Source organism: Hipposideros armiger, unplaced genomic scaffold, assembly GCF_001890085.2.
Source record: "Hipposideros armiger isolate ML-2016 unplaced genomic scaffold, ASM189008v1 scaffold_9, whole genome shotgun sequence".
Taxonomy (NCBI): Eukaryota; Metazoa; Chordata; class Mammalia; order Chiroptera; family Hipposideridae; genus Hipposideros; species Hipposideros armiger.
The window spans coordinates 3812881-3825330 of record NW_017731359.1 but is presented as its reverse complement, the minus strand read 5'-3'; the positions used below and the strand labels follow the sequence as shown (position 1 = coordinate 3825330).

General features: G+C 38.2%; 1 protein-coding gene across 1 annotated transcript in view; it reads left to right on the top strand.

Annotated features, from left to right (window-relative positions):
• SNTB2 (syntrophin beta 2) overlaps positions 1–12450 on the top strand; it is a 90223-nt gene that overhangs the window by 66335 nt on the left and 11438 nt on the right. Inside the window, exon 7 of the mRNA XM_019653750.1 lies at positions 4416–4612. Coding sequence (XP_019509295.1) covers positions 4416–4612 — 197 coding nt within the window. The remainder of the gene's footprint in view (positions 1–4415; positions 4613–12450) is intronic.

Sequence of the window (12450 nt, the reverse complement as noted above, 5' to 3'; positions counted from 1 at the left end):
TGTTCTTGTCAGCATTTTGTGCTGTCAGTGTTTCAGATTTTAGCCATGCTAATAGGTATGTGGTGGTATATCATTGCTTTAATTTATAATTCCCTAATAAAATCTTTTCATATGCTTATTTGCTATCTGTATATCATTTTTGATGAGGTATCTGTTCGGATATTTTGCCCATTTTTTTTTTCTCCAAAGATTTTTTTTTTTTAGTTGTGGTAAAAAATATGTAACATAAAATTTACAACTTTAAGCATTTTTAAATGTATGGTACAGTAATGTTAACTATACATACATTGTTGTGCAACAGATCCCTAGAACTTTCTCATCTTGCAAAACTGAGACTCCATTTCCCCCGCCAACCCAGTCCTTGGTAACCACATTCTACTTTCTGTTTCTCTGAGTTTGACTATTTTGGATACCTCATATAATTGGAGCCACGCAGTGTTTGCCTTTTTGTGACTGGCTTATTTCACTTTGCATAATTCCCTCAAGGTTCATCTATGTTGTAGTATATGACAGGATTTCCTTATGTTTAAGGCTGAATAGTGTTCTAATGTATGTATACACCACATTTTCTTTAGCCATTCATCTGCCAATAAACATTTAGGTTGCCTCCACCTCTTGGTTATTGTGGATAGTGCTACAGTGAATGTGGACATGAAATATCCTCTTCTAGAGCCTGTTTTCAATTCTTTTGGTATTGTTGAGTTCTAAGAATTCTTTGTATATTTTGGATACCAGTTCCCTTATCAGATATGTGTTTTTCATATTTTTTTCTCCTACTCTGTGGCTTGTCTTTTCATTCTTTTATCAGTGTCTTTCAAAGAGCAGAAATTTTTAATGAATGAAGTCCAACTTACTGATTTTTTTCTTTCATGGATCGTGCTTTTGGTGTATTTTTTTAGGTCACCTAGATTTTCTCTTAATATGTCTTCTAGAAGTATTATATGTTTCATATATTATACTTATATATTATAAGTATATATAATACTTTCTAGAAGTATTATACATTTAGATCTAAGATCCATTTTGAGTTAATTTTTTGTGAGAAGGGTAAGGTCTTTCAAAACAGAAAGCACTAGGCCCAGATGAGTTCACTGGTGAATTCTACCAAACATTTAAGAAAGAAATTCCCTAAAATCAATTTCAGAGGATAAAGACAGAAGCAATACTCCCTAACTCATTCTATGAGGCCAGCATTTCCCTAATACCAAAACCAGACAGACATTACAAGAAAACTACAGACTAGTATCTTTCATGAACATAGATGTAAAATCCTCAACAAAATATTAGCAAATCAAATCCAAAAAAGTATAAAAAGAATTATACACCACAACCAGGTGGGATTTGTTTCAGGTAGGCAAGGCTGGTTCAACATTCAAAAATCAATTAATATAACTCATCATATAAACAAGCCAAAGAAGAAAAATCACATGATCATATTAAGAGATGCAGGAAAGCATTTGACAAAATCCAACACCCATTCATGATAAAAATTCTCAGTAAACTAGGCATAGAGGGGAACTTTCAATTTGATAAACTCTACAAAAATCTACAGCTAACATCATACTTAGTGGTGACAAACATGAAACTTTCCCACTAAGTTCAGTTATAAGGCAAGGATGTCCCCTCTTGCCACTCCTTTTCAACATCATACTGGAAGTCCTTGCTAATTCAATAAAGCAAGAAAAGTTAAAAGTATACAGATTGAGAAGGAAGACATTAAACTTTCTTTTTTCACAGATGACACGATCATCTATGTAGAAAATCCAAAAGAATCAACAAAAAAACTGGAGGGCTTGCCGAGTGGCGCGTTGGTTAAGAGCTGGCTTGGGACGCCAAAGGGCCCCAGTTCACATCCCACATATGAGGGCCAGTGACACTGCCCTCTACAGCTAAGATGCTGAACAACAGCTCAACCTGGAGCTGGGCTGCCGTGAGTCACCAGCGAAGGCGCAGGCTGCAGCCCCTGCTGCAGTACGTTGCCATGGGCTACCGTGTGTAGCCAGCAGCCAGCGTGAGCGGCCCTCAAGCCGCCGTGAGCCACCGTGAGCCATCGTGAGCGGCGACTGATCTGCCTTGCCCGGGAAGAGTGCAATGATGGTGCCAACTTGGGCCAGTGAAGCAACGTCCTCCACAACTAGACTGAAGAACAAAAGGACAGCAATTTGTCTGTTCTCCTTCCCCAATTCCCCAATAAAAATTTTTAAAAAACAAAAAAACAAAAACTGGAACTAATGAGCTGTTATAGCAGGGTTGTAGGATACAAGGTTAATACACAAAAGTCAACTGCTTTCCTATATACTAACAATGAATAAGTGGAAATTGAAATTAAAAACATAATGCCATTTACATTAGCAACCCCCAAAATGAAATACTTAGGTATAAATCTAACAAAATACATTCAAGATATGTATGAGGAAGACTACAAAACTCTGATGAACAAAATTAAAGAACTAAAGTGGAGAGATATTCCATTTCCATGTTCATGGATAAAAAGACAATATTGTCAAAATGTTAGTTTGTCACAAATTAATCTATAGATTCAATGCATCCCAATAAAAATTCTAGCAAGTTATTTTATGGATATTGACAAACTAATTCTAAAGTTTTTATGGAGAGGCAAAGGACACAGTGTATGGAAGAACAAAGTTGGAGGACTGACACTACTCAAGTTCAAGACTTACTATAAAATTGCACTAATCAAGACAGTGTAGTTTTGGTGAAAGAATAAATAAATAGATGAAACAGAATGGAGAGCCCAGAATTAGACCCCTATAAATATAGCCAACTGATCTTTGGCAAAGGAACAAAGAAAGTATCTTCAACAAATGATGCTGGAACAACTGGACATCCACATGCAAAAAAATTAATCTAGACACAGACCTTACACCCTTCACAAAATTAATTCAAAATGGATCATAGGCTTAACTATAAAATGCAAAACTATAAAACTCCTAGAAGATAACATAGGAGAAAACTTGGGTATGGTGATGGCTTTTTAAGATACAACACCAGAGGCATCCATGAAAGAAATAATTGTTAAGCTGCATTTCATTAAAATTAAAAATTTCTGTTCTGCAAAAGACAATATGAAGAGAATTAGAAGACATGCCACAGACTAGGAGAAATATTTTCAAAAGACACATCTGATAAAGGACTGTTCTTTAAAATATACAAAGAACTCTTAAAACTCAACAATAAGAAAACAAACAACTCAAAAAATGGGCCAAGGACCTAAACAGACACCTCACCAAAGAAGATATAGAAATGGCAAGTAAGAATATGAAAATATACTCCACATCATATGTCATCAGGGAAATGCAAATTAAAACGAGGTACCACTACACACTTATTAGAATGGCCAAAATCCAGAAAACTGAAAACACCAAATGCTGGTGAGGATGTGGAGTAACAGCACGTCTCATACATTGCTGGTGGGAATACAAAATGGTACAGCCACTTTGGAAGGCAGTTTGGCATTTTGCTACAAACATACTCTTACCATACAATCCAGCAGTTCTGCTCCTTGGTATTTATCCGGAGGAGTTGAAAACTTCTATTCACACAAAAACCTACACACAAATGTTTGTAGCAGCTTTATGCATAGTTACCAAAACACGGAAGCAACCAAGGTGCCCTTCAGTAGGTGAATGGATAAATAAACTGCTGGCACATTTAGACAATGCAATATTATTCCGTTAAAAAGAAATGAGTTATCAAGCCATAGAAAGACATGGAGGAATCTTAAATGCATATTACTAAGTGAGTGAAACCAAGCTGACAAGGCTTTTTACTGTATGATTTCAGCAATATGACAGCCTAGAAAAGGCAAAACAATGGAGACAAAAAGATCAGTAGTTGCGGGGGGCGGGATGAACAGGGAGAGCACAGAGGATTTTTAGGGCAGTGAAAATACTCTGTATGATATTATAATGATGGATACCTGTTATACATTTGTCAAAACCTATGGAACGTACAGCACCAAGAGTGAACTCTAATGTAAACTGGATTTTGGGTAATAATGATATGTCAGTGTAGGTTTATCCTTGGTAATAAATGTACCATTCTGATGAATGATGCTGATAATGAGGGCGGCTATGCATATGTGGAGGCTTATCATTTCCTAATCAAAACTGAATCTTTTTTTGATATGCATAGCCTCTTGGAATAAAAATACCAGTGGAAAATTGACGTCTTGGCCCACCAGCCCAGTGTTCTGCCTATGACAGCAAGGGTCATTTTATGGGAGAACAGAATGGTATCTACTTGAAAGATTATAACCTGATTTTGAAATGTACTTTTCCAAACACTGCTCAAGGCTTTTATCATTTTCTACATATCGATCAGCATAAATTACTGACATTTCCCTCTGACAATGCATTAATTACTTTTGATCTTTGCTCTGTCTGTGGTCCTAGGTTGGTTCATTCTGGCTCTGGATGTCGATCACCCTCACTTGGATCTGACCTTACATTTGCTACCAGGACAGGGTCTCGGCAAGGCATCGAGATGCATCTCTTCAGGGTGGAAACACATCGGGATCTGTCCACCTGGACCAGGGTACTTGTTCAGGGCTGCCATGCTGCTGCTGAGCTGATCAAGGAAGTGTCTCTAGGTATACAGCCTGCCATCTCATTTCTAATAGTAATTAAATGGAACTGTTATATGTACTTTGTTTTAAAGTAAAAACCGTTGTCGTGTGTGCCAGACATAAAAATGTTCTGAAATACGGCAGCTTAGAGTGATCATGATAAAACAAAACAGGTTTCTCTGTTTCAGCAGCAAAGCTTTCCTAAGCCTTGTATTTGGTTCTGAACACACTCGTAAAACCCTGGGTACAAGATGGCGGTTTTGCTGTTCCATCATTTTAATCTGTATTTAATAGCGTAAGGACTCATTTACTAAGCATCAGATGCATTGACCTTCTAGTTAAGAAGATTTGGAATCTAAGATATGAATAGACCCTTAAAATAAGAGCATCTGCAAAGCTTGTGGTAATAGAAAAATAAAGAATAGGAATTTCTCTTCAAAAGTTTGAAAATGTGTGCCTAATGCTGAAATAAGCATCTAGAGGAAAAAGTCTGGTGGTCTCTTTCCATTCTTAAAGCGCCCTCTTGTGGTTAGTCTGTATGAATTTGGGGGTATGGTTTCAGATGTATGTATTTGTGTGTATGTATTATGTACTACAGACACAGGGTGCCAAAAAAATGTATAGACATTTTAAGAAAGAAAAAAAAACTATTAAAATTATAATACTCAACATCTACCGACAACAAAAGATGAAAACAAGTCATGTGTATACATTTTTTTGGCACCCCCAGTATACGTATAGACATTTCCAGATTGTTTTTCATTTTAACAAGAACAGAGAATAGTCAAAATGAAGATACAATTACAGTTTCTAATATGATTAGAATTACTTGGTTGTAAGTTGGTTTACTTAATTTTGCTTCTATGATTTTATTTTATAAACCTAGTTTTAACAGAATTGATATAAAAAGAGAAAATCTTTCAAGAGCAGAATGTCTTATGATTTATCTTTCTTTCAGTTGCTTTTTTGAAAGTGAGGGAACTCTGTGGGCAGCATTTCTATGGGCCATCATCTAACAGTGGCCCAGGGACAGTTTTTCAGTATTGTCAGAATGACAGCATTTCTTTATCTATTTAGGATCTGCTCGCTATTTTCTTCACAACCACAATGTTGATTCAAGCACTGACACCAATGACTAGTAAGAGCCCACCATGGATTTTGACCAAAGCCACTACACCCACACTGTCTTTCTCACTTGTCTATCTCCTGCCTGTTTTCTCTGTTGAGTGGTTGGTCACCACATTAAGGGCTGTGCGGCTCTGGTTTTAGTCTTGGCCACGGAATGTGCTTTCTTGGATGATCAAGTCCTCATGCAGGTCTGCGATGCTCTGTGTTCCTGTGGGTGTGGGGAGCCCGGGGGGTCAGGGCAGCACACTCAGGCCCTCCACAGGCATCTGAGGGTCATCATATCTTCTTCAAGGATCCAGAGAGACATGCTTCCCAAAACAAAGTGTGCAGCTTGGATTTTTCACATTTTTTAGTTTCATGTTGTTTCTGTAGTGTCTGGCAGCTAAACTTCACATTGCAGGAAATAAAAATCTATCCAACCTCTGACTCACAGTTGTTTAAATGCAGATGGCTTGAGGAGAGGGAGAATAAGGACTGGCTGGTTCTTTGTATTTTTAAATAGACAAAAGAAACATTTTTAGGTAATTTTGAACTTTTTTGTTCTCATTCACAGCTGTGTTTTAATATTGCCTTAGTAATACTTTCATTTCCATAATTCAGGTCAACTGATATATTGTACCTATTTGTCACATACTCTGTATTTAGAGCTGTGACAGACATATTAAACTGGCTGAAGGTAAACGTTTTGATGAGAGCTAGAGTTTTTTTAAAATGTGTATGTGTACTCGTGTGCACACACTTCGTCTGTTATGTCTTAATATGTGTATGCTTAGGGTACACATACACATACATACATACCTAAGGCAGCATGTCCTTCAGATACATGTTACCACCTTCTGTTAAATTATTGGGAGCTTCAGAATAATTGTGGCACATTGTGATATTCATGGCCTAAAGAAAGTCAGGAAGTTGACAAAAAGAAACCAATTAAGCTCTATTTCTTGTCTCTTATGTGTTTTGGTTATAGTTTATCCATTCAGAAAAATTCCAGTGAGTACCTACAAGATTTGACTAGTGAATGCAATACGTGATGTTCATAATGTTTATTAGTGTTAAACCTTGATTAGATTATAGTTATAATAGAATTGGTCAGTGATCCTTCTGGTACACAAGGACTTTTTCCTTCTAGCAAATATGAGCTTCAAGGTGACTAAGCAGAGTATGCAGTTAACTCCCTCAGGTACATAAAACCAATTTCCATTTGTCACAGGAATTGAAAATATGAAAATATATATGTGTGTAGTTGTTTGAACTTTAATAAGTATGTTTTTAAAGGCTTAATTTCATTATACCAATTACTCAAGCTATTCAAGTTTTTAAATCATACAAGAACTTTATGAAGATACTTTATGTTTCTGTAGCTTTGGTGATATGAAGACTAAGAAACAGTAGCTATAGGTAGGAGTTGCATTAATAAATATGCAGAAAATCTGCAAGAGGAGAATATGGGCATTTAAAGGTAATTTATTTTGTTAGCATACATGAGGAAAGAGTTTGCTCTAACCATGTTGTTCTCAATTTTGGAGAAATTCTCTTGAATCCCTTTTTATTCATCTACTCAGCAAATATTGATTGAGTGCTTTTACTGGCTGTACTAAAACAAATAAGGTAGGCATAGCCCCTGCCTTTGAAGTAGGAAGGACAGAAACAGAAAGAATAATAGTCACATGTCAGGGCTGTAATAAGTCATAAATGAGATACATTTATCTAATCCTAACACACAACTCTCTCAGGCAAGTTTTATTACCTCCATTTTCAAGGTGAAGGAACTGGGATTAGTGTGGCTGGGACTTGACATCTGACTCCAAAATCAGTGTCTCAAGCCCTTGCATTCCCGCCTCTAAATGACTCAGGCCTATGGCCAGATTAAACTCCTGGAGGACATATGCGTTATTAGTTTCTCTTAATTTATTAAATCAACAGATATTTACTGAGTGTTTTGTTATTTACAAAACTCTGTGCCTTGTAACGAGGGAAGTAAAAATAAATAAGGCCTACTTCATGCCTTTCACCAAATAGTTATACGAAAGGAAGGTAGTGTCATGTTCTTGTTTGTAACCCTGGGTGTGATTAGCCAGTTGGTTATACTTGATGGACTGGCTTTTCCTACGTGCCCCACACTTTCTCCGAGAGTCTTGGGCAGTCAGGCCAGGTTGAACCTGCAAAGCCCACTCCCTTCTGGATTGTTCTGGAATGCCCAGAAGAGCCCACACTGTACTGCAGCTGCTAAAGGGTCTTGCTATAAACATTGGAGCTCCCCAGAGCCCTCCTGCCAAGTAACTGGCCCCAGAGTAGCGGAAACAGTAGCCCAAGATTCTCAGGATTTGCAGCATCGAATTTCTTTGACTTAGGGTCTTTGTCTTTCATGATACACTAGTAACCACCAGCAGTTGCTCATTGAAAAAGACACAAAGTAGAAAACATAAGTTGTATTGACCAGTATCCATCTTGGTGTAACACTAATAGATTTATTATTAGTTAATGAGCCTTTTTTTTCTTTTAGCTTTAAAGTTTTTTTTTATTATTAGGGAGCTGCTTAGAAAGTTATCTTTAATGTATATCATTACACTCAACTGTATCCTTGTGGTTTGAAAAAGCCAATGTCCCCTTCCACTTAGCAGATTGTTAAGTAATAGAGCAGAAGGAAAACCAGGGCAGGTGGCGACAGTAAGTGCCATGGTAGCCAAAGGAAGACTATTTCAAGGAGAGGAATGGCCAGCAGGGTTAAATGTATCAGTCGGGATGATTTAGGCTGAAAGTATAATAACATAAAATGCCCTCTAAAGCCAGATTAAACATTAAAGAAATATATTATCTTACATAACAGAGAGAAAGAGAGCAAGAGTAAAAGAGGCGGGGGTGCTGTTTTCTCTTCCCAGTCATGTTCTTTTCAATCTCAGCCAGTTTGGTTCATAGGCACACCCTGGACCAATGCCAGTCACCAGGGGAAAGCCAGGCTAACCGGCCCAGAGGCTGTCTACCCTCAAAGTCGAGGTCACCGCCTCCCTGAAACACATAAAGAGAAAGTAGAAACCTGAATAAAATCAGGGTTTGGCTGTAAAGGAAGAATGGAAACATAGAAGCTGGGTGGACAGCCAGCAATGAGTGAGGCGAGGGCTGGAGAAGACAGTGGGATTTGGCAACATGGAGATAATTGGTGCCCTTGGGGTAGACGCTTGGTGGTGTGATGGCAGATTGCAGAGGGCTGAGAATTGAATGGGAGGTGAAACATGGATAAGCTGAGTGCAGACAGCTTTTCCAAGAAGTTTTGCTGTGAGGAGGAGAGGGGACTGATGGAAAGAAGAAGGTAAGGTGTTGACTAGTGGCATTTCTTTTAATAATGAGAGAGACTTGAATATTTTAAAAAGTTAATAGAAGGGATCTGATTTAGAGGGAGATGTTGAAAATGGCAAGCGGAAGAAGGAATGATCAGACTTGTTCAGTGTCTGAGAAGGTGGGAGTGGATAAGATCAAAGCACAAGTGGAGGGATTGGCCTTAGCCTGGAAGAGCAACAGGTGGGGGAGAGGAGAGGATGGGTGGAGCCTGCTATCCACTCTTAGCTGGTGAGGTGGGCGTTGCCTTTTACGCCCAAGTGATTTTTGCCATAGACATCCCCGGCTTTCACTCCATCCCTAACTCCAAGTGCAATTATAGGCTACATTTATCTTGTTTGCATTTTTAAAGTTATATCATACTTGTATAACAGGAAAAACAATAATTTTTAATTTCTTGCCTAAGGGACCATCAGTTAGTCCCCTGCACTAAAACCATCACTAAAGAATTTTGCAATATAATATTGTTGAGAAGCTGGGGGAAATATTAGAATTTTAGTTTGAGGATTTCCTGTGAAGTCTAGGGCTGAAAATAATAGATTGTGCTGGGGCCCAAATATTGACTCTCTTGTCCCGGTCCCAGTGTTTATATTTGCCCAACTAATTAAGGGTAGCATAATCATCAGGAATTAAAATACAGGCATTAATGCTGTAAATCAGTGGTTCTCAACCCCAGCTGCGCAATGGGATAACCTGGAGCACTTTTTAATAATCCTGATGCCCAAGTTGTACCTCCATAGGTTATTAACTCAGTTGACTAGGGCATTAAAAGGTCCACAGATTATTTGGACCTTTAACAGGTTGGGAACAATAAGCTAGATATTCAAATGAAAAACAGAATAATTTATATTATCAAGCAGTCAAAACTGTATATTAGTTAAAAGTAATTGAATATATACAACTCTGATTATACTAAAAACCATCATGTTGTTTACTTTAAATGGGTGAATTGTAAAGTATATGAATTATATATCGACAAAGCTATTAAAAAGAAATGAGTACAATAATTGAAACATTGAAGGTGAAGTCAGAGAATTTTCAAGTGCAGATTATTCATGATACAGGGAAATTCTCCTCTGAGAACTTTGTTTAGAATGATTGAACTTGGATGAGTACATGTCGTAAACTCGAGATTTCTGGTGTTATGGGACTGGTCTGCACATAGACCTTGCTCTCCTAGCACCCCTCGCTCCATCTCTGATCACCACCTTGCCCCTGACCCCTACCCCAGGTTGTGGGTGGGATTGAAGTAGGTCTCAGGGATAAGATGAATCTTACAAAGATATGAGGATGTCTGTTTAACATATTACTTGGTAATAAATTTTACAAAAAGCCCTGAAAGTTTATTCTTTTAATTTTTTTCTTTTTCTTTTTTTTTTTTGTTGTTTTTTCCTTTTTTTTTTTTAAGATTTTATTGGGGAGTTGGGGGAGGGGAACAGACAAGTTGTCGTTTTTTTGTTCTTCAGTCTAGTTGTGGAAGACATTGCTTCACTGGCCAAAGTTGGCACCATCATTGCGCTCTTCCTGGGCGAGGCAGATCAGTCACCGGCTTCTGGATGGCCGCTCACGCTGGCTGCTGGCTACACACGGTATAGCCCATGGCAACCCACTGCAGCAGGGGCTGCTGCCTACGCCATCGCCAGCAGCTCACGGCAGCCCAGCTCCAGGTTGAGCTGTTGTTTAGCATCTTAGCTGTGGAGGGCAGTGTCACTGGCCCTCGTATGTGGGATCCGAACCAGGGCCCTCTGGTGTCCCAAGCCAGTTCTTAACCATCGCACCACTCGGTCGGCCCTGTTTTTTCGTCTTTTTAATTTTTAGCTGAGTTAAAATCCAAAGTACTTCTAGTTAAAATCTGAAGTACTTCAACAAAGTGGCTATTATTGTTATACTTTTTCTTATTATTGGGTTGTCGGAAAAGTCATGACGTATTTTTTCTATGTTTCTCATTGCAAAAATGCGTCATGACTTTTCCGACAACCCAATATTTAAGATTCAACTGAAATAGCGCCTCTATTAAGGCTTTTCTACGTCCCCAGAGTTAATCTACACTCTTCTCTATGCTCCCACATCCCACAGCGTTTTGTTCATCTGTTTATTACAGCACTTATTTCATTCTACTGTATTCATAATATTAACTTTTCTTTCTCTCTCACTTGTCTGAACAGAAACCGTTTTTTATTCAGCTCTGTATCTCCCAACACCTAACACAGTATCTGGCCCATAATAAGTGCTCAAAACAATTTTTTTCCCAGCATAGATTGGTTGTGATTACCTGTCTGTCTATCCTGCTGCCCTGTGAGAGCAGATAATTTTTAAAAATCTGAACAAATGAAATAATGAACAAACCAACAAACTAAGACATAATTCTCAATTCCACTGGACAGTGAGTCTTCGTGTATGTTTTCTAATTATTCTGGGTCCAGGCTCATGAAGCCGCTCTCCTTATCCTCAGCTCAGCCCACATCGACCCACATTGTACCTATAAAAGGAACACAAAGCACCCATTGCTGAGTGCTGAATGTTTATCTCCCTCCCTAGATTACCTCAAAAACTGTAGTGTTTTCCTGTCTCTTAAACTCAATATCTGATGTCCCGTGATTGTCTTTGAATGCTGCTGTTGTGTGTCTTTTTATACTTCTGATAACTCTGTTCAGTGAAATCGGTATATTAAATTTTTCACTGATTTATCTGTAAATTGAAGTGGATAATGTATTTATAGCTACCCGGAAGGATTTTAGTTGAATCGAGACATCAGGGTGGTTGTAATAAGCCACCTGGACCAGCTCAGAGTTCTGCTAATAATTAGCCCCAGATCATGTCCTATCAGAATAAGACCCATTGTTACAGGGGCCTGCACTTCTCCCTCTCTCTCTTCTCTCTCTTCTCTCTCTCTCTCATTAAATCAGAGTCAGAAGTGTGTTTCTCTGGTTCTTTACTCCTGAGTCCTCTGAGGGTGAGAGTATCAGGTACTTAATCACCAAATCATCGTTGCCTCAACTGTTTTTATCTACTATTTAGGGAGAAACCATTTAACTAAGACTATTAGGCACAAAATTTTTATGGCCAGTTCATAATCGCATTCAAAATTACCTGGTATTATTTAAAAGTTTTAAACTAAAACAAACTGAATTCTAGACCTAAACATATTCAGTATGACCTTTCCTTCTCCTCTTCAAAGTTGAGATAATCATAAATAATATTCTGGTTTTTTAAGTAACACACACAAACACTGACATTTGCTTTCCTTTCCTTCCTTTTTGAGGGGAAACCATACTAAACAGAACGTTTAAGAAATCACTTACACGACAAGCTTGTTGGGGGGGGCTAATGGCTTGCCTTTGCTAGCTGTGATCGTGGGAACTTGCCCCACTGGTGACGCTCCTGCAGACAGAGATACTCAC